The sequence below is a fragment of the Anomaloglossus baeobatrachus genome, chromosome 5 (assembly GCF_048569485.1).
Source record: "Anomaloglossus baeobatrachus isolate aAnoBae1 chromosome 5, aAnoBae1.hap1, whole genome shotgun sequence".
Classification (NCBI taxonomy): domain Eukaryota; kingdom Metazoa; phylum Chordata; class Amphibia; order Anura; family Aromobatidae; genus Anomaloglossus; species Anomaloglossus baeobatrachus.
In genome coordinates, this window is record NC_134357.1 from 544,563,175 (window position 1) to 544,583,763 (window position 20,589).

At 44.5% G+C, this 20,589-nt stretch overlaps 1 protein-coding gene across 1 annotated transcript in view; it reads right to left on the reverse strand.

Annotated features, from left to right (window-relative positions):
- Positions 1-203: 203 nt before the first annotated feature.
- The window catches only part of LOC142312949 (uncharacterized), a 125,661-nt gene continuing 105,275 nt past the window's right edge, over positions 204-20,589 (reverse strand). The window contains exon 12 of the mRNA XM_075351937.1: positions 204-3,995. Coding sequence (XP_075208052.1) covers positions 2,038-3,995 — 1,958 coding nt within the window. The 3' untranslated portion in view covers positions 204-2,037. The remainder of the gene's footprint in view (positions 3,996-20,589) is intronic.

Here is a 20,589-nt window from a genome sequence, read left to right on the forward strand (position 1 = left end):
AATGTCTAAAGGGAGGCGCCCAGAGTACTAGTAATTAGGTTACAGCTGGATGAATATAATTAATTCATTCCTGTTATACAACACATTTACTATTTCATTAAGCCAAAAACAATAACATACCTGTAAATTAAATAGGTAAATGATTTGAAAAGGCAGATATATTAAACAGATACATCCTACTGATATTATTACATCTTATACCAACCAACATAATATAAATAAATAAATATACAATTTGTTACCCCAAGAGCATAATCAGTGCTGAAAGGTGTTGAAAATGTCACATTTTTATACACAAAATTATTTTTTCATTTTTTTATCAAGTAATAAAGAATCTCTTGATTTTGTATAGGCAATATTTTGTACTCTTATTAGGATTTTTTGTAGAATATCCCTTCTTCCTAAATCGTTTGTATATAATTCTACATTCAGACATAAAGCTCTGGTCTGAAGAGCATAAACATTTTACTCTTATAAATTCTCCTAATGGCAAATCTTTTATTGCCAGGGCAGGATGGCAGCTGGTAGCATATAATGTGGAATTGCCACAAGGTGGTTTTCTGTACAGTGAAGGATGTATAACATTGTGCTCATCATCTCCTAACAAAAAATCTAAAAAGGGAACTTCTTTGTCATGTATTTTCATAGTGAATTTGAAATTGAATTCATTATTGTTAATATAATCTTTAAATGTGTGAGTAATCTGATCTGATGTTTCAATGGACATGTGCCAGATGACGACCACATCATCTATTACCTAGGGCACCATTTTATAGATTACAAAAAAGGATTGGTTAGCATATGTATATAGCAGAAAGCATAAAGGTTCGCCAAGGACGGTAAAAAAAATCTCCATTAAAATTTAATTCAATTGTTTTTCAAGAAAAATTTAATAACCAGGAGAATGTATTCACATAATGCCAGAGAATATATCTTATATTTATGGATATGATACGTGGTAGCAAGAATAGCTTTATCATGGGGTATGCAAGAATAAAGCGACAAAATAACACAGGTGATCCATTTATAACCATGTCCCCATTTTACATTTTGTAAAGCCCCTGGTAGTGGTTTACTGTCTCTCATATATCCTGTGATGGATTGAACAATTGGTTGTAATAATTGAGCCACCCACATGGATATCGTTCACTGACTGAATTTATTCCTCCCACAATTGGACGGAAAGGGGAGAGGAAAATACATCCTTGTGCACTTTTCAAAATGCGTGAAAAATTGGACAGATCGACATATCCACAATTAGATAATCCTGTACATGCTTATATATTATGCTTTCTTGGAAAGCCATTGACAATAATGCATTTCATTTATTCTGTATAAAGGATAAAGGGTCAATAGTTAATACACGTTAAGTACTAGTATCCGCTAACATTTTTCTAATTTCTGTATTGTATAATTCACTATCAAGAATTACCAAAGCCCCCCTTTTATTCGAGGGACATATGACAATATTGTCATTTTTCTACAAATGATTTAAAGCAGATATTTCTCTAGGGCTTAAATTATATGTTCTGTGGGTTTGTTGAAATCAACTAAATGTTTAATTTCCCTCTTCATGAGATTCTGGAACGTACCCATTTTGGGCGCTTTAGCTGCCACTGGGTAGAACTCCGGATAAGAAGTTTTCAACACCAGTAAGTTAAACATATTATCTTTAGAAGTTTCATCCTGTAATTCCAATAAAGTCTCAGCAAAAATTTGCTCAAACAGGCTCATGTACAGAGGAATGGGAATTTCCATGATATGTGTGTTTAAATTGTCATTTTTACAAATGTGATCAAGAACAATTCTGAGATTTTGACCATGAAAATTTAAACACACATACCATGGAAATTCCCATTCCTCTGTCCATGAGCATGTTTGAGCAAATTTCTACTGATTGATTAAGATCTTAAGTAATTTACATTTCTCATTTAATCATACAATGGTCTCTTAAATGTTTTTTGTACAATTTGTCTATAAAATTTCTCCCAGTGTACGTTATATTTGATGGTCAACAAAATATGATTTTCCAGTAATTCAGGTCTCAAAATCTAGGTAGGAGTATGGCTTCTTCCCTGTGTGAATTCTCTGGTGTATCGTAAGATCCGATTTCTGGTTAAAATATTTCCCACATTCTGAACAGTAAAAAAACGTCTTCCCTGTGTGACTGCTATGGTGTTTAATAAGATGAAATTGCTCTGCAAAACATTTTCCACATTCTGAACATGAAAAAGGCTTCTCCATTGTGTGACTTCTCATGTGTAAAACAAGATTTGATTTCTGTGTAAAACATTTTCCACATTCTGAACATGAAAAAGGCTTCTCCCCTGTGTGACTTCTCTGGTGTTTACCAAGATGTGATTTATCTACAAAACATTTCCCACATTCTGAACATGAATATGGCTTCTCCCCTGTGTGACTTCTCTTGTGTAAAACGAGATTTGAGTTAAATGCAAAACATTTCCCACATTCTGAACATGAAAAAGGCTTCTCCCCTCTGTGAGATCTCTGATGTTCAACGAAAACTGATTTACATGTAAACCATTTCCCGCATTCTGAACATGAAAAAAACTTCACCGCTACGTGCGTCGACTGATGTGAAACAAGGTGTGATTTACGTGCAAAACATTTCCCACATTCTGAACATGAAAAAGGTTTCTCCCCTGTGTGGATTTGCTGATGTCTAACAAGACTTGATTTATCTACAAAACATTTTCCACATTCTGTACATAAAAAAGGCTTCTCTCCTGTGTGACGTCTCGTGTGTACATCAAGATATGATTTCTGTGCAAAACATTTCCCACATTGTGAACATGAAAAAGGCTTTTCCCCTGTGTGTCTTCTCTTGTGTACAACAAGATTATTTTTATGTACAAAACATTTCCCACATTCTGAACATGAATGTGGCTTCTCCCCTGTGTGTCTTCTCTTATGTGAAACAAGATTTAATTTACTTGCAAAACATTTCCCACATTCTGAACATGAAAAAGGCTTTTCTCCTGTGTGACTTCTCTTGTGTATAACAAGAAGCTTTTTATCTACAAAACATTTCTCACATTCTGAACATGAATATGGCTTCTCCCCTGTGTGACGTCTCTTGTGTACAACAAGATTGACTTTTAATACAAAACATTTCCCACATTCTAAACATAAATATGGCTTCTCCCCGGTGTGTCTTCTCTTGTGTGTAACAAGAGCTGATTTATGTGCAAAACATTTTCCACATTCTGAACATGAATGTGGCTTCTCCCCTGTGTGAGTTCTCTGGTGTCTAACAAAACTTGATTGAACTGCAAAACATTTTCCACATTCTGGACATGAATATGGTTTTTCCCTCGTGTGGCTTTTCTTGTGTGTAACAAGATCTGATTTATGTGCAAAACATTTTCCACATTCTGAACATGAATGTGGCTTCTCCCCTGTGTGAGTTCTCTGGTGTCTAACAAGATGTGATTTATCGACAAAACATTTTCCACATTCTGAACATAAATATGGCTTCTCCCCTGTGTGAGTTCTCTGATGTCTAACAAGATGTGATTTCTGTACAAAACATTTTCCACATTCTGAACATAAATATGGCTTCTCCCCAGTATGAATTCTCTCATGCCAAACAAGATGTGATTTCCGTTTAAAATATCTTCCACATTTAGAACAAGAAAATCTATTCCTGTTCGTGTGACTTTTTTGATGCTTAACAAAAGATATTTTGAGGGGAAAACGATTTCCATATTCTGAATTTAAAATTTGTTTCTTTACTTTAAAAGAAGTTTGTTTTTTAATGCCACTTTTGTGAATTTTATTTTTCTTCATCGTCTGTGTTGAATTAGAAGAGAGAACCTGTTTCATAGGATCAGATGATAGATATTTGCTGCGAAGGGATGATGGGATATCTGGAATAATGGCATTCACTTCACTTGTATCCTGTGTCATTTCAAAGACATCTGATTTAAAAATAGAAAATGTCATTTGTCCCTCCGATCTCCTGTCACCGTCATCTGCGAAGTATAAAACCAATTATTTTTAAATAAAATATTCTTGAAATTTATATTTTTCAACATTTTTACTTAAAAATGTCTACATTATTCACTAAGACAATGACAGATCAAACTAAGACAATCAGGGCATGATCGAGTAGAACATGGTGTTCAACTATTCATTTATACTGCTTCCTATATATTGGTATAAAAAGCCACCAAAAATGTTATTTAAATGAAAATATTATCAATATTCCACATTCTGGACATGAAAAAGGCTTCTTTCTGCACCCCATCCTGACAGAAAAAATACAGAAATGTAGAAAGTTTTGCAACTTTATTAAACAAGAAAAACTGAAATATCACATGGTCATAACTATTCAGACCCTTTGCTCAGACACTCATATTTCAATCACATGCTGTACATTTCCTTGTGATCCTCTTTGAGATGGTTCAACTCTTTCATTGGAGTCCACCTGTGTTTACTTAAACTGATAGGACTTGATTTGGAAAGGCACACATCTGTCTATTTAAGACCTCACAGCTCACAGTGCATGTCAGACCAAATGAGAATCATGAGGTCAAAGGAACTGCCCAAAGAGCTCAGAGACAGAATGGTGGCAAGGCACAGATCTGGCCAAGGTTACAAAAAAAAATTCTGTAGTCCTCAAAGTTCCTAAGAGCACAGTGGCCTCCATAATCCTTAAATGGAAGACATTTAGGACCCCCAAACTCTTCCTAGACCTGGCCATCCAGCCAAACTGAGCAATCACGAGAAAAGAGCTTTGGTGAGAGAGATAAAGAAGTGGGACTGGGCACCATAATAATCGAAAAAGTCTCCTCCCTGTATAGGGCCCCTCGGCAGGAGTTAATGGGTTCCTTTCCTTCCTATTCGCAATACACAATGGCACTTGCTAAGGTTGCCCCCTCTCCCTCCACTCTATGTTCTTATCATGGAACACCTAGCCACGGCCATCAGAAACAATCCAAACATTCACAGGATATCTGCATGAAGAGGCCACTGCAAGGCTGCTCTTTAAGCATACGGCCTCCTCCTGTTTATCTCCCAACCCTGTATTTCCTTTCCTTTACTAACTAAAAAATTACAGAAATGTAGCCACCAAAGTAACTTTAGATTAAACTATTCCAAATCAGAGGTCCTCAACATGTCCTTCCCTGACACGGAGGTGGCTCATATTAAAGAAAACTTCCCATTCAAATGGCAAAACTTTGGTAATACTTAACTTGGGGGTTTCAGTTCCTTCTGACCATTCTAAATTGTACCACCTCAACTAACTCCCTCTTTTCACAAGCCATTTTTTCCAGTCTCCAATCAGCTGTTACGAGCTTTGTTTGGGATGGGGGGGGAGAAGACATCCGAGGATAGGCCTTAATAGATTGCATCGACTTAAAAATAAGGGGGTGCCGGTTTACCCAATTTCAAAACATATTTGTCATGCTTGGTGCGAATTCTCGTTTATGAATCTCTACTACACAACCTACTATGCGTCACCTGGATCAGCACCCGCAGTTTGCTACTACGTGATTTAGCTCTGTTATGTTGAGCATCTGTTTTATTTTCCACTGCTTCTGGCACATTATGAGTTAATGCCTGCTAGAGCAGTGGCTGGTTTCTCAGTGAACCAGGTTTGCTAATCCCCATTTCCAGCTGGTCTCCTCCTACTTAAGTATGGGGAATTTTCATCCTCCTACTTAAGTCTGGAGAGTTACCATCACCGAAGATAGTTTCTGCTTGCAGTTGCGAAATCCTGTCTCCGTGACATCCCTCTTTTTGGTGACCAGCGACTTGTTGTTTGCGCTGTTTGAGTACCCTGGTGTGATTTGCTCCTACCCATTTTGGTTTATTACCTCTGATGTCGTTTTGTCTCGCCTCTGTTGTTGTTTGTGGTTTGAGTGTTTTTCAGTTTAATCCCCTTTTCTGTGTCTTGTGGGAAGTTGTTACTTTTGGTCCAGCCATATCCCAGGATTGGGGGATATGGAGGGTTGTATTAGCACAGGTTCAGACAGGAGACAGGGCCAGGGCGGTGGCCTGGACTTCCCTACCTTTAAGGGAACCTTCAGGGTCAGGGCGAACACAGGGTCCACAGTCCTAGGGTCAGCGTAGCCTCCCAGGTGCCCTTCCCACACTCCCTGACAACTTCAGAAAGTAACTCTCCTAATGCAACTGTTGGACAGCCAGCATCAATGGTCCTCTAAGTAGTGGGTAATACTAGAGCAGATTCTGGGGTTCCCCTTCAGCACATCCCATGAATCAGACCGGACTCTAGGGGTGCGTTCAACCCTGAGGCTGACCTTTTCAGAGCCGCAATGAGGACTTGGAATTTGGAAATCAGAAATGGGTTTCTCTCAAAGGGGTTCAACATCATCTCACCTATTTTCTCCAACCCAGTTTTTGCCCCTAGAGTAATGGTAGACAGTTTTTTTTGTCGGTAAAGAAGCGGGGACACACGCTTCTTTCACCTTTTAAAGGGTTCTCGTTGCCCCCATTTATTTCCTTCGTGACCCCGACTCGGGAGGGTCGCCATCCTGAGTTGAATAATTTCAAAATAGGTCATTTCTAGCTTGATCATGCGACGGGGATTTATTTCTCTACCCCTTCCCCATTTGAGAAACCCTTTCTATTAGAGGGGGCTCCCACTCACACCCTCTCTCTTATCTTTGCCTTCCTGATTCAACGGGGTGGGAGGGATGAGCCCAAATACTTAGAAAAATGGAACAGGGAATTAGACCTGGCTATTTCGGAAGCGGTATGGAAGACAGCATTTCTTTTTATCCACAAGTTTTCCATTGCGTGCAGTAAAAAAATGACAAATTCTCACTTGGTGGTATCGGTGCCCTGATACTTTCCACGCTACCTTCCCTTCTTTGGTTGTCAGCTGCTAGCGGTGCAACCAGGAGACAGGTGGTGGCTAAAGACCAATGATGTTAGATGTGTTTCATCTACCTCCAGCCTGAAACCTCTGAATCGAAGGGGAATCTTTGTTTTAAAAGCTCAGAATTCCCACACAAGCAGTAAGAACATATTTCGACCACCTTGGGACTAAGATGGACCACTTTTTTAATTTTTTTTCCAGTGGATTAGAACTATACAGGACCCAGAAACCCAGCGGAGAAGCTGCGTAGAACCCAAAGCTTCCACGGCTAAGTTGAGACTCCACAGTACGCAGCTCTCCTGAAGATCGTTAATCTTCATTATAAAAGATGAAATTATCTTCAACGAGTGAGTAGCTATTAATATCTAATTAATGCAGGATTTGTCATCAATCCTGTAATTAATATCAGTGGGAAATAAATCTTCCTAAGAAGCGATAAGCTGTGATAAGCGGAGGTAAGGCGACAATTAAGCCAGGAATATACAGAAGAGTCTGATATCCAAAGTATACGGAAGATCTGGAAAGTATAATTGTGGATTTTAAAATAGAAATTAATAACATCTCTAATTAAAACAATTTATTATTCTATACAAAACTACTGGGGTTGGAATCCCTTATTAAGAAGATTGCTGCAGCCGCAGCACGGGATTCAGACTTAAGGGTGCTTTACACGCTGCGACATCGCTAGCGATCTCTTTAGTGATGTGACACGCCAGATCGCAGATGTGATCTGCCGATATCGCACATGTGACCGGCGCTATAAAACGACCTATGTGAGATCTCGGCAGATCGCATCTACGATCTGGCATGTCACATCGCTAACGAGATCGCTAGCGATGTCGCAGCGTGTAAAGCACCCTTTAGCGTATTCAATACTGAACATTAGATTTGTACCCTGAAAGAGTGTTAAGGGATATCTAGCATGAACTTGGAAAGAAAGCAGTACTTATACTGATAAAGGTCTGTTACCAAAAATGTAATAATTACAAAGAAGGGAATTTTGTTTACTTACCGTAAATTCCTTTTCTTCTAGCTCCAATTGGGAGACCCAGACAATTGGGTGTATAGCTACTGCCTCCGGAGGCCGCACAAAGTACTACACTTAAAAGTGTAAGGCCCCTCCCCTTCTGGCTATACACCCCCCCGTGGGAGCACGGGTCCCTCAGTTTTAGTGCAAAAGCAAGAAGGAGGAAAGCCAATAACTGTTTCAAAAACAAATTCAATCCGATAAACAATATCGGAGAACGTAACTTATCAACATGAACAACATGTGCACCCGAAAAACAAATACCCTAAGAAAAAACAGGGCGGGTGCTGGGTCTCCCAATTGGAGCTAGAAGAAAAGGAATTTACGGTAAGTAAACAAAATTCCCTTCTTCTTTTTCGCTCCTAATTGGGAGACCCAGACAATTGGGACGTCCAAAAGCAGTCCCTGGGTGGGTAAAAGAATACCTCGTGATCGGGCTGTCAGGCAGCCCTTTCTTACAGGTGGGCCACCGCCGCCTGCAGGACTTGTCTACCTAGGCTGGCATCCGCCGAAGCGTAGGTATGCACCTGATAATGCTTGGTAAAAGTGTGCAGACTCGACCAGGTAGCCGCCTGGCACACCTGCTGAGCCGTAGCCTGATGCCGTAATGCCCAGGACGCACCCACGGCTCTGGTAGAATGGGCCTTCAGTCCAGAAGGAGTCGGAAGCCCAGCAGAACGGTAGGCGTGAAGAATTGGTTCCTTGATCCACCGCGCAAGGGTGGATTTGGAAGCTTGCGACCCTTTATGCTGACCAGCGACCAGGATAAAGAGTGCATCCGAACGGCGCAGAGGCGCCGTGCGGGAAATGTAGATCCTGAGTGCTCTCACCAGGTCCAACAAATGCAAACCCTTTTCAAATTGGTGAACTGGATGCGGACACAAAGATGGTAAAGTGATATCCTGATTGAGATGAAAGGAAGATACCACCTTGGGAAGAAACTCTGGAATTGGACGCAGTACTACCTTGTCTTGGTGAAACACCAGGAAGGGAGATTTGCAAGATAACGCCGCCAGCTCTGACACTCTCCGAAGAGACGTGACCGCCACCAGAAAAGCCACTTTCTGTGAAAGCCGAGAAAAGGAAATCTCCTTCATAGGCTCGAAAGGTGGCTTCTGGAGAGCAATTAGAACCTTGTTCAGATCCCAGGGTTCCAATGGCCGCTTGTAAGGGGGAACGATATGACAAACCCCTTGCAGGAACGTGCGTACCTTAGGAAGTCGCGCCAGGCGCTTCTGAAAGAATACGGATAGCGCAGAGACTTGTCCTTTAAGGGAGCTAAGCGACAAACCTTTTTCCAACCCAGACTGCAGGAAGGAAAGAAAAATAGGCAATGCAAATGGCCAGGGAGAAACTCCCTGAGCAGAGCACCAAGATAAGAATATCTTCCACGTTCTGTGGTAGATCTTGGCGGAGGATGGTTTCCTAGCCTGTCTCATGGTGGCAACAACATCATGAGATAAACCTGAGGTCCCTAGGATCCAGGACTCAATGGCCACACAGTCAGGTTCAGGGCCGCAGAATTCAGATGGAAAAACGGCCCTTGAGACAGCAAGTCTGGACGGCCTGGTAGCGCCCACGGTTGTCCTACCGTGAGATGCCACAGATCCGGGTACCACGACCTCCTTGGCCAGTCTGGAGCGACGAGAATGGCGCAACGGCAGTCGGACCTGATTTTGCGGAGCACTCTGGGCAACAATGCCAGAGGTGGGAACACATAAGGTAGTCGGAACTGCGACCAATCCTGAACTAAGGCGTCTGCCGCCAGAGCTCGGTGATCGTGAGACCGTGCCATGAAAACCGGGACCTTGTTGTTGTGCCGTGACGCCATCAGGTCGACGTCCGGCATCCCCCAGCGGCGACAGATCTCCTGAAACACGTCCGGGTGAAGGGACCATTCCCCTGCGTCCATGCCCTGGCGACTGAGAAAGTCTGCTTCCCAGTTTTCCACGCCTGGGATGTGAACTGCGGATATGGTGGATGCTGTGTTTTCCACCCACGTCAGAATCCGCCGGACTTCTTGAAAGGCTTGCCGACTGCGTGTTCCCCCTTGGTGGTTGATGTACGCCACCGCTGTGGAATTGTCCGACTGAATCCGGATCTGCTTGCCCTCCAGCCACTGTTGGAAGGCTCGCAGAGCAAGATAGACTGCTCTGATTTCCAGAACATTGATCTGAAGGGTGGACTCTCTCTGAGTCCACGTACCCTGAGCCCTGTGGTGAAGAAACACTGCTCCCCACCCTGATAGGCTCGCATCTGTCGTGACCACCGCCCAGGATGGGGGTAGGAACGACTTTCCTTTTGACAATGAGGTGGGAAGAAGCCACCATCGGAGAGAGTCCTTGGCTGCCTGAGAGAGGGAGACATCCCTGTCGAGGGACGTCGACTTCCCGTCCCATTGGCGGAGAATGTCCCATTGTAGAGGGCGCAGATGAAACTGCGCGAAAGGGACTGCTTCCATTGCTGCCACCATCTTCCCTAGGAAATGCATGAGGCGCCTCAAGGAGTGGGACTGGTTCTGCAGGAGAGATTGCACCCCTGTCTGCAGAGAGCACTGCTTGTCCAGTGGAAGCTTCACTATCGCTGAGAGAGTATGAAACTCCATGCCAAGATATGTTAGTGATTGGGTCGGGATTAGATTTGACTTTGAAAAGTTGATAATCCACCCGAAACTCTGGAGAGTCTTCAGTGCCACGTCCAGACTGTGTTGGCATGCCTCTTGAGAGGGTGCCTTTATAAGTAGATCGTCCAAATACGGGATCACGGAGTGACCCTGCGAGTGCAGGACAGCTACTACTGCTGCCATGACCTTGGTGAAGACCCGAGGGGCTGTTGCCAGCCCGAAAGGTAACGCTACGAACTGCAGGTGTTCGCTTTCTATAACGAAGCGTAGAAAACGCTGATGCTCTGGCGCAATCGGCACGTGAAGATAAGCATCTTTGATGTCTATTGATGCTAAGAAATCTCCTTGAGACATTGAGGCTATGACGGAGCGTAGAGATTCCATCCGGAACCTCCTGGGTTTTACGTGTTTGTTGAGCAACTTTAGATCCAGGACGGGCCGAAAGGACCCGTCCTTCTTTGGCACCACAAACAGATTGGAGTAAAAACCGTGACCTTGTTCCTGAAGAGGAACGGAAGTCACCACTCCTTCCGCCTTTAGAGCGGCCACCGCCTGCAGCAGAGCATCGGCTCGGTCGGGCGGTGGGGAAGTTCTGAAGAAACGAGTTGGAGGACGAGAGCTGAACTCTATCCTGTACCCGTGAGACAGAATGTCCCTCACCCAACGGTCTTTGACCTGTGACAGCCAAATGTCGCCAAAGCGGGAGAGCCTGCCACCGACCGAGGATGCGGAGAGAGGAGGCTGAAAGTCATGAGGAAGCCGTCTTGGTAACGGTTCTTCCTGCTGTCTTTTTTGGGCGTGACTGAGTTCGCCAAGAATCTGAGCCTCTCTGATCCTTTTGAGTCCTTTTGGACGAGGAGAATTGGGACCTGCCTGAGCCTCGAAAGGACCGAAAACCAGACTGACCCCTCCTTTGTTGGGGCTTGTTTTGTCTGTGTTGAGGTAAGGATGAGTCCTTACCCTTGGAGTGTTTAATGATTTCATCCAAACGCTCCCCAAACAATCGGTCACGAGAAAAAGGCAAACTGGTTAAGCACTTCTTGGAAGCAGAATCTGCCTTCCATTCTCTCAACCACAGGGCTCTGCGCAAAACCACGGAGTTGGCTGACGCCACCGCCGTACGGCTCGTAGAGTCCAGGACAGCATTAATCGCGTAAGACACGAATGCAGACATTTGAGAGGTCAATGGTGCCACCTGCGGGGCAGATGTACGTGTGACCGAGTCGACTTGTATAAGCCCAGCTGAAATGGCTTGGAGTCCCCATACGGCTGCAAAAGCTGGCGCCAACGACGCTCCAATAGCTTCATAGATGGATTTCAGCCAGAGCTCCATCTGCCTGTCAGTGGCATCTTTAAGTGCCGCTCCATCTTCTACTGCAACTAAAGATCTAGCTGCAAGCCTGGAGATTGGAGGGTCCACCTTGGGACACTGGGTCCAACCCTTGACCACGTCAGGGGGAAAAGGATAGCGTGTATCTTTAAGCCGTTTAGAAAACCGCTTCTCAGGATAAGCGTGGTGTTTCTGGATTGCATCTCTAAAGTCAGAGTGGTCCAGAAAAGTGCTTAATTTACGCTTGGGATATCTGAAATGGAATTTCTCCTGCTGTGAAGCTGCCTCCTCCGCAGGAGGAGCTGGCGGGGAAATATCTAACATCCTATTGATGGACGCTATAAGATCATTCACTATGGCGTCACCATCCGGTGTATCCAGATTGAGAGCGGTCCCAGGATCAGAATCTTGATCAGTTACATCCGCCTCATCACCCATAGATTCGTCCCGCTGGGATCCTGACCAGTGAGACGAAGTTGAGGGCCCCTCATAACGAGCCCGCTTAGGTTGTCTGGGACTGTTGTCTGAGTCAGAATCGTCACCCTGGGGTGCATGTGACACCCCCGGAGCTTGGAAGTGTTCCAGCTGAGGGGGACCAGGGAGCAATGATGCCACAGTGTCCATGGTCTGAGTTACTGGTCTAGACTGCAATGTTTCAAGAATCTTTGACATGGTCATAGACAATCTGTCAGCAAAAGCTGCAAACTCCGTTCCTGTCACCTGGACAGCATTCACAGGTGGTACACTCTGGGTCACGTCCAGCAGAGGCCCCGGCTGTGCAAGTTGCACAGGGGCCGAGCACTGCACACAATGGGGGTCAGTGGAACCTGCCGGTAGAGCAGCCCCACATGCGGTACAGGCAGCATATAATGTCTGTGCCTTGGCACCCTTGCGTTTTGCGGACGACATGCTGTTGCCTCCTTGTAATCTAGGAGGGTATATAGCCGAGAATCACCAGCGACCGTACAGTACAAAGTATTTGCAAACACAAAATACTCAGTATACAAACGGCACAAGTGGGGGTGAGCCCTTGAGGGCTGCTTACCGCCCGCTGAACAGCGGGTATGAGGCCGTAGAATCCCGTGTCTGGGTCTCCCCGTCTCCCCTCTGCAGCTCAGCGTGCAGGCAGGAATGGCTGCCGGCGTTCTGTGAAGAGGGGCGGACCGTGGGCGTGCCACAAACAAAGTGCGGGAAACTGCGTCCTACTGTGCCTGGTGTGAGGGCTGGAGTATGTAAAAAAGACTCCAGCCCTCAGCGCTGATGCTCTGTACAGCGTCCCGCCCTCCTCCTGACTGGCAGGTGCGGAGGCGGGAACGAACGAACTAGGCCGCAAAAGCCGGGGACTGTAGTAATAAGCGCGGCCGTGATATATGCACGGTCAGCGCGGAAGTCCCCGGCGCACCACAAGTCCCAGCCGCGTTGCAGTCCCAGCGGCCGGCGCGACCGTTCTCCCTGAGTCTACCCACTCAGCTAAGCTGAAGTGAGGAAATGGCACAAGCGCAGCAGCGCTGTTGTCCCCGGCGCACTAACACACCCAGCAATGCTGCGGTGTGCGCGCGTATGCACGGGGACACAGAGTACCTTGACGGAGCAGGGCCATGTCCCTGACGATACTCAGCTCCATATCCAGCGGCTTCTCCAGGGGCTGCGGATGGAGCACGGTCTCAGTGCCTGGAGACCGGTAAAATCCCACTTCGCCCAGAGCCCTAATGGGGATGGGGAAGGAATCAGCATGTGGGCTCCAGCCTCCGTACCCGCAATGGGTACCTCAACCTTAACAAGCACCACCGACAGAAAGTGGGGTGAGAAGGGAGCATGCTGGGGGCCCTGTATGGGCTCTCTTTTCTTCCATCCGACATAGTCAGCAGCTGCTGCTGACTAAATAGTGGAGCTATGCGTGCGTGTCTGACCTCCTTCGCACAAAGCAAAAACTGAGGGACCCGTGCTCCCACGGGGGGGTGTATAGCCAGAAGGGGAGGGGCCTTACACTTTTAAGTGTAGTACTTTGTGCGGCCTCCGGAGGCAGTAGCTATACACCCAATTGTCTGGGTCTCCCAATTAGGAGCGAAAAAGAAAATTAATTTTGAGCTAGTGAATTAATAGAGAAAGTAGATCATATCTGATTGAACTGCTTCAAGCTATTAGCTGCGGGAGTGCAGAAGCTGTCATTCATTATCCGTCTGATATGCCGGTGGTTTACAACCTGGAGAAAAATTCTATATAACATACAATTTATATCATAACAATGGTTTAAAATGATATATTATGCTAATGTGGGCAAACATTGCAGGTGCCACGGCAATCTAGCAGAGCTAGGATTATTACGGCAGCTCTGGTGGCATTTATAACTGAATGTTTTATTAAAGTTTTTTTAAACAGACACGGAAAAAGTACATGAATGCATAGATATGTCTCACAAGCATATGAGCAATAACTGTAAACTGAGAATCAGTATACATATCATACTATCACTAATACAATAAAATCAGGGAATGTGAAAAGACAAACAAAACAATACTAGACATGGAGATATAAGGAGGGGGGGGATGAAGTGGTGAGGGTGGATATATTAGGTTTCCATCAAAACCATACCTTAATATTATTCTTTATTGGCCCAATAGGTGTCCCAAAGTGACCAAACGCTCTCAACATGATCTACCGTGTTATTTGACAGGGCAGATAGATACTCCATCCTTCTCACATCTTGGATCCGAGAATGGAGATCTCTAAGTGAGGGTGGATGGGCCGATCTCCAATTACGGGCAATCAGACATCTAGCTGCTGTAGTTATATGTAACAATAACCGCTTCACTCTTTTCCCCAGTTGAACAAGTGGTATATTTAATATATAGAATTTAGGATCCAGGGGAACCCGAAGGCCAGTTACTTTATATATAAGGGATTGCACCAACCTCCAGAAGCACTGGATAATGGGGCATACAAAGAATATGTGTGGTATGTCTCCTCCTGTAGCTGCACACCTCCAACAATTGTCAGGTATAGCTGGGTTTAGTTTATGTAGTAGTGATGGGGTGTGATACCAATACATGAGTAATTTATACTGATTTTCCTTATAGACATAGCTAAAGATGTCTTAGAGGCAGTATCCCAGATCCGTTTCCACATACACAAGGGAATGGTCTCACCAAGGAAATCTTCCCATTTCCTCATATATGTATGATCTGGCTTATCTTCTGGGCAGGGGGTAATTAAAATACGGTATATATATCTGAGATGAGGCCTTTAGTAGAGACCCCAGCTCTGCATAATCTCTCAAAAAGTGTAGGGATAGAGACTTCTAAGGAGGTAAAAAGGGAGTGCATCAGGTGTCTAATTTGTAAATACCGATATTGGGAATTGCCAGGGAGATTAAATTTAGCAGATATCGTGGTGTAGGGGAGAAGGACTCTGGAGTGTGCGTCTACTATGTCAGCAAAGCAAAAGAGTTTCCTGTCACACCATGTTTTAGTCGCTGTACCCTGCATGCCATATGGCATTCTGGGATTAAAAAGAAAAGAAGTCAATGGAGAGTGTTCAGATTTAAGTGGAAACTTTTTGACACAACAGTCCCATATCCTCTTCGTGAAGGCTATAGGGCCCAGAGAATGTGGGTCATGCTTGTTTGATGAGGTGCCCCAGAGGTAGGAATTGGGGTGTATTGGGGCGAGCCATAACTTCTCTATTTCCATCCATCTAGAGAAGGCACAGCGATTAGACCATGCAGGGATGTGGCGTAGATGTACTGCCCAATAGTACCTAGTAATATCAGGGACTCCTAGGCCTCCTCTCAGTTTACTGTCAAACAAAGTTGTTTTCTTAATTCTATGTGTCTTGTGGGCCCAAACAAATTGAAGTATACTAGACTGAATGCTGCGCAACTCTTTGTATGGTACACACACCGGAAGGGTCTCAAATAGGTAAAGTAGCTTCGGCAAGACAGACATTTTGACTGCAGAGATTCTTCCAAACAGAGACAATGGGAGCTTGTTCCAATTGAGCAGGAGCCTTTTTATCTCAGTAAATAAACTAGGATAGTTCTGCTGGTATAATAGCTTATACTTTGATGTTAGTTGTATCCCCAGGTATGTCAAGGATATATTTTTCCATTTATAATTGTAGTTTTCCTGTAAGAAGGAAACTCGCCCCTGTGGAATATTAATAGGCAGGGCTTCCGTTTTGCTCTGGTTGACCCTATACCCTGACAGCCTTCCAAATTGTAGTAATAGGGAATGCAAATTCGGGAGGGTGGTATGTGGTTGGGACAAAATCAATAGGACATCATCCGCATATAAGGATAGCTTAAACTCCTTGTCTCTCACCATTACTCCACGTATATTAGTGTCAATGTGAATAGCAGCAGCCAATGGCTCAATGCACATAACAAAGAGCAGGGGGGACAAAGGGCATCCCTGACGAGTGCCATTGTGTATCTGAAAGGGTTGAGATGCCGCATAAGGAAGTTTGACCGATGCTGAGGGGCATGAATATAAACTTTTCAGGGCAGTGATAAATGCACCTGAGATTCCAAAATGATGCAAGGTTTCAAACATGAATGGCCACCCCAGACGGTCAAACGACTTCTCCGCATCCAAACTAAGAAGGAGTGCTTCACTCTCTGTCTTATTAACAACTTCTACTAAGTCAATAATCTTCCTGGTGTTGTCCCACCCTTGCCTACATGGGACAAAACCCACCTGGTCTTTGTGTATTAGGTGTGGGAGCAGGACCGAAAGACGTAGAGCCAGTAGTTTAGTAAAGATTTTCAAATCAGCATTAAGGAGTGCTATGGGCCTATATTTGGCACATTCTATAGCATCCTTCCCCGGTTTGGGTATGAGCATAATATAAGAATGTAACATACTTGTGGGTATAGGGGAGCCCGTGAGGAAGCTATTAAATAATTTAACTAAATAGGGGGTGAGTCGATCCGCAAATGCCTTGTAGTAAAAATATGTCAGACCATCTGGACCCGGTGATTTTCCATTAGGAAGTAATTTAAGCACCTCTTCCTCCTCTTCACACGTGATTTCTTTATTCAGTGTATTTACAGCACTCTGAGTAAGAGTAGGCAACTTACACTGCTCAAGAAAGGAGTGGATTAGCTCCCTCTGCTTTCCTGGGGCTGTAGGAAGAGAGCTAGGCAAAGAATACAGTCTTGATAGATAATCCTGAAAGATCTTTGCAACTTTAGTGGGGTCATACAAAATATCCCCCCCCGAATCTCTCAAGGCATAAACGGATGAGTTCCCCATATCCTCTCTAAGTTGGCGAGCCAAGAGGGAGTGAGATTTATTTCCTTTGTCATAGTATTTATGCCTGCTATAAAGTAGTAATTTTTCTGTTATATTGACCTCAAGGTCCTTCAGTTGGGCACGAGTCTTTACTATACCTCTAAGGGTACGTATTGATGGGTTAAGGGTCATCCTATTTTCTAAGTCTCTGAGACTTCTGAGGAGCTGATCTCTATGATAAAGTCTATCTTTTTTGATACGGGAGCTTAATGCTATGCATTGCCCTCTAAAGACGGCCTTATGGGCTTCCCAAACCGTAGAAAAATTAGGCACTGACCCATCGTTGTTCTTGAAGTATTCTATCAGTCCTGCTTCCAGTTTGTCTCTGTAGGGAGTTCTCTTGAGGAGGGACTCATTGAGCCTCCAGTGGCAGACTCTTGTGCGTGGTGTTGTCTGATCTAGGGTGAGAGTCATTGGCGCGTGGTCTGACCACGTTATTGCACCAATATCCACATTGTTCGTCAATCTAAGGGCTTGAATGTTGCCAAAGAAGAAGTCGATCCTGGTGTGTGTACCATGAGGGGGAGAGTAGAAGGTAAAGGTTTTTTCTGAGGGATGTTTAACTCGCCACAAATCAAATAAGGCAAACCTGCGGATCAGTCTTCAAAAGGCAGCTGTCAATTTACGCTGAGACGGGCTCGACAATTGATTGTTAATGGTCAACCTGTCTAAAGAGTCAGAGAAAATAGTGTTAAAATCTCCACCCACAATCCACGCTGAGGAGGGAAGGCGTGCGAGTTTGAGGAATACCCGGTTCAAAAAGAGGATCTGGGAGGTATTAGAGGCGTAAATATTACACAAAATGATCGGAAGATCCTTATATGTCCCTTGTAGGATAAGGTACCTACCCTGTGGGTCTGCCAAGGAGGTCGTAACTTGAATGGGACAGGTCCTTGATATCAAAATCGCCACACCGGCTTTTTTCCTTTCCTGGGAAGCTAAAAAAATCGTGGGGTACAGATGTTTAGCAAAATTGCAGTTCCCATTGAGGTTCAAGTGCGTTTCTTGCAAGAAAACCACATCAGCTCGCTGGGTCCGCATCTCACCAAGCGCCATACGCCTCTTAATGTTTGAGTTTAAATTCTTAACATTTAACGTTAACATTTTAACCATATTTTAAGTTGTAGTAGTATAATGCAAAATTAGCATTACATACGAATGTTAACCGGGTATTGCCCATCTCACAACTGCCTAAAAGGCCGACGCTGGATGGCTCTCAATGGGGTACAGAGGATTCCCACACCACAATTAGGGTAGACACATAAGGAATGGGAAAAGACAATGACAAAACACATAACATATAGAGTATAACATTTACATGTCACAAATGTTACCGGAGAGGAGTGAAGCCATGGGCAAAAGCCTTTACCTCCGCCACCGTCCTCTCCGGCCAGGGTCAAAGAAGAAAAAATTGGCATAACGTAAAAAACTTTACCAATATCTAAACCCTAACCTCCTTTACTAACTCTTCCGTAGGAGGAACCAGGGTAACTCTAACCCTTGAAGGGGGTTTGTAGCTATGGACACTCTGATATCGCAGTCAGTATAGGAAGCTAGATTCAAAACATCTACAAGAGGGGAGTATTCAATTCTCACTGCCCTAGTAGCAAACCAATGCAAATTTTATGAGGAGTCATAACCAGATATATTAATATCAAAAAAGAGAAGGAAAAAAAAAAAAAAGTGAACAGCTACTTATGAAAGAAAGAACCAACGAAAGTCCCTGTGATAACCAAGGGAGGGCATGAAGCCACCCCCCCCCATTACCCTCAAAGGGGGCTGCAGCTTGAAACCAGAGATTCAAACAAGGGGCTCCAGTTCCCAGAAGAGAAAAAAAATAAATAAAAATTGTTATCTCAGGTTGGAGCTGGTCGTGCCTTAGGCCGTGATGAGGGAGATCCCCCCCTAGAGTCCACTTGCTGCCAGACTGGATGGGGTGGATTGGATGGCATCTTTAATTCCCAGTTTACCAGGGTTGGTGGAGGGATTCCCAGTTCAGTGCAGAAGGCTGGGAGGTCCCGAGTTGAGCGTAGCACAGCCGTATGACCATCTTTTGAGGCTATGGGGGCAAATGGGCACCCCCAGCGATTTCAGATGCCCTTATCTTTTAAGGATGCAAGTAGTGGCTGCAGGTGTCTCCTTTTCTGTAGGGTGATCCAAGATAGATCAGGAAATAATTGGATCCGAGTCCCTTGATATTCACTTCTCTCTGAGGTGCGGGCTTTAGCCATAATGGACTCTTTTAGTTGGAAGTCGTGGATGCAGCAGATAATGTCACGAGATTGATTTTGAGGCCCCCTGGGGCGTAATGCTCTATGCGCTGTGTCCAATTTTATCCTTTGAGTTGTAGGGCGCTCCAGCACAGTGTTAAATATAGTTTCAAGTATGGCATGGACATCCTCATTACCCGTGGTCTCAGGGACACCTCTCACTCGGATATTACGGCGTCCTCTGTTATCTAGGTCTTCCAGATGTTTGTTAGTTTCACTCAGAGCCTGAGCATAGGAAGTCACGTTTTTCTGTAATTTGATAATGTACTGTCTAGTGGCATCATGTTCCCTTTCCACTGAGTCCACTCTATCTGCCAGTAGCCCAACATCTTGACGGATTGAGTTAATTTCTGACTTACAGGTTTCTTTCACCTCTGAGATCAGGGATTTGAAGTCTTCCTTGGTAGAAGGAGATCCAGATACTTTTTAAATCTTCTATGGTCAAAATGGTATTCCAAATCTCCCAACTCAGTCTCTGATGGGGAGTCACGTGACCCTCCCCTGTCCTCCTGCTGAGACACTAGAGCAGACAGTGAAGGCATAGTGTCTAGGTCCATATCCAATGGATCCGACCACGCACTTTTATTTTTCGCCTGACTGCCCTTAAGGGTTGATTGTCTTTGTGCCTTAGGTGCCATAGGATCTCTCACAGCACAGTTTTTCTTAGTAAGAAACTTGTCCAATGGAGTCACAAACGGCTGTCCCCTTCTTAATCTGATTGATCACCCTGGTCCACTTCTCCTCCTCAGCCCAGCCAGATCGTTACTCAGTCAGTGCAGTGTATTATGTCTCTTTTCAGTATTCCTTATGTATATGAGACTATTAAAGTTGTAGCTGTCCACTTATATCCTCTATTCGGGCGGTAGAATGAGCCTCCCCTCTACTCAGAAATTATACAGGGTTACATTACTCCTTCACAGCTCCCTCATGCGGTGTTTTCTTTGTAGCAAGTCAGTGTCACAGTGGGTAATGTGCAGGGAGCCAAGGAATGTCCACTAGGTGTCAGGGCAGACCTTTTTTCAGCCAAGCACTTAGAGAAAAGCTTTATCCAGTAGGTGGCAGTGCAGAGCTCTGTAAAAGCTTTCCTGTTTTTTTAAGGCAACTGCAGCACAATTTCCCGCCCTCTTCTTCTTCAGCTCTCAAATCCTGCAAAATGGCGTCGCCCACATGGAGCCCTGGT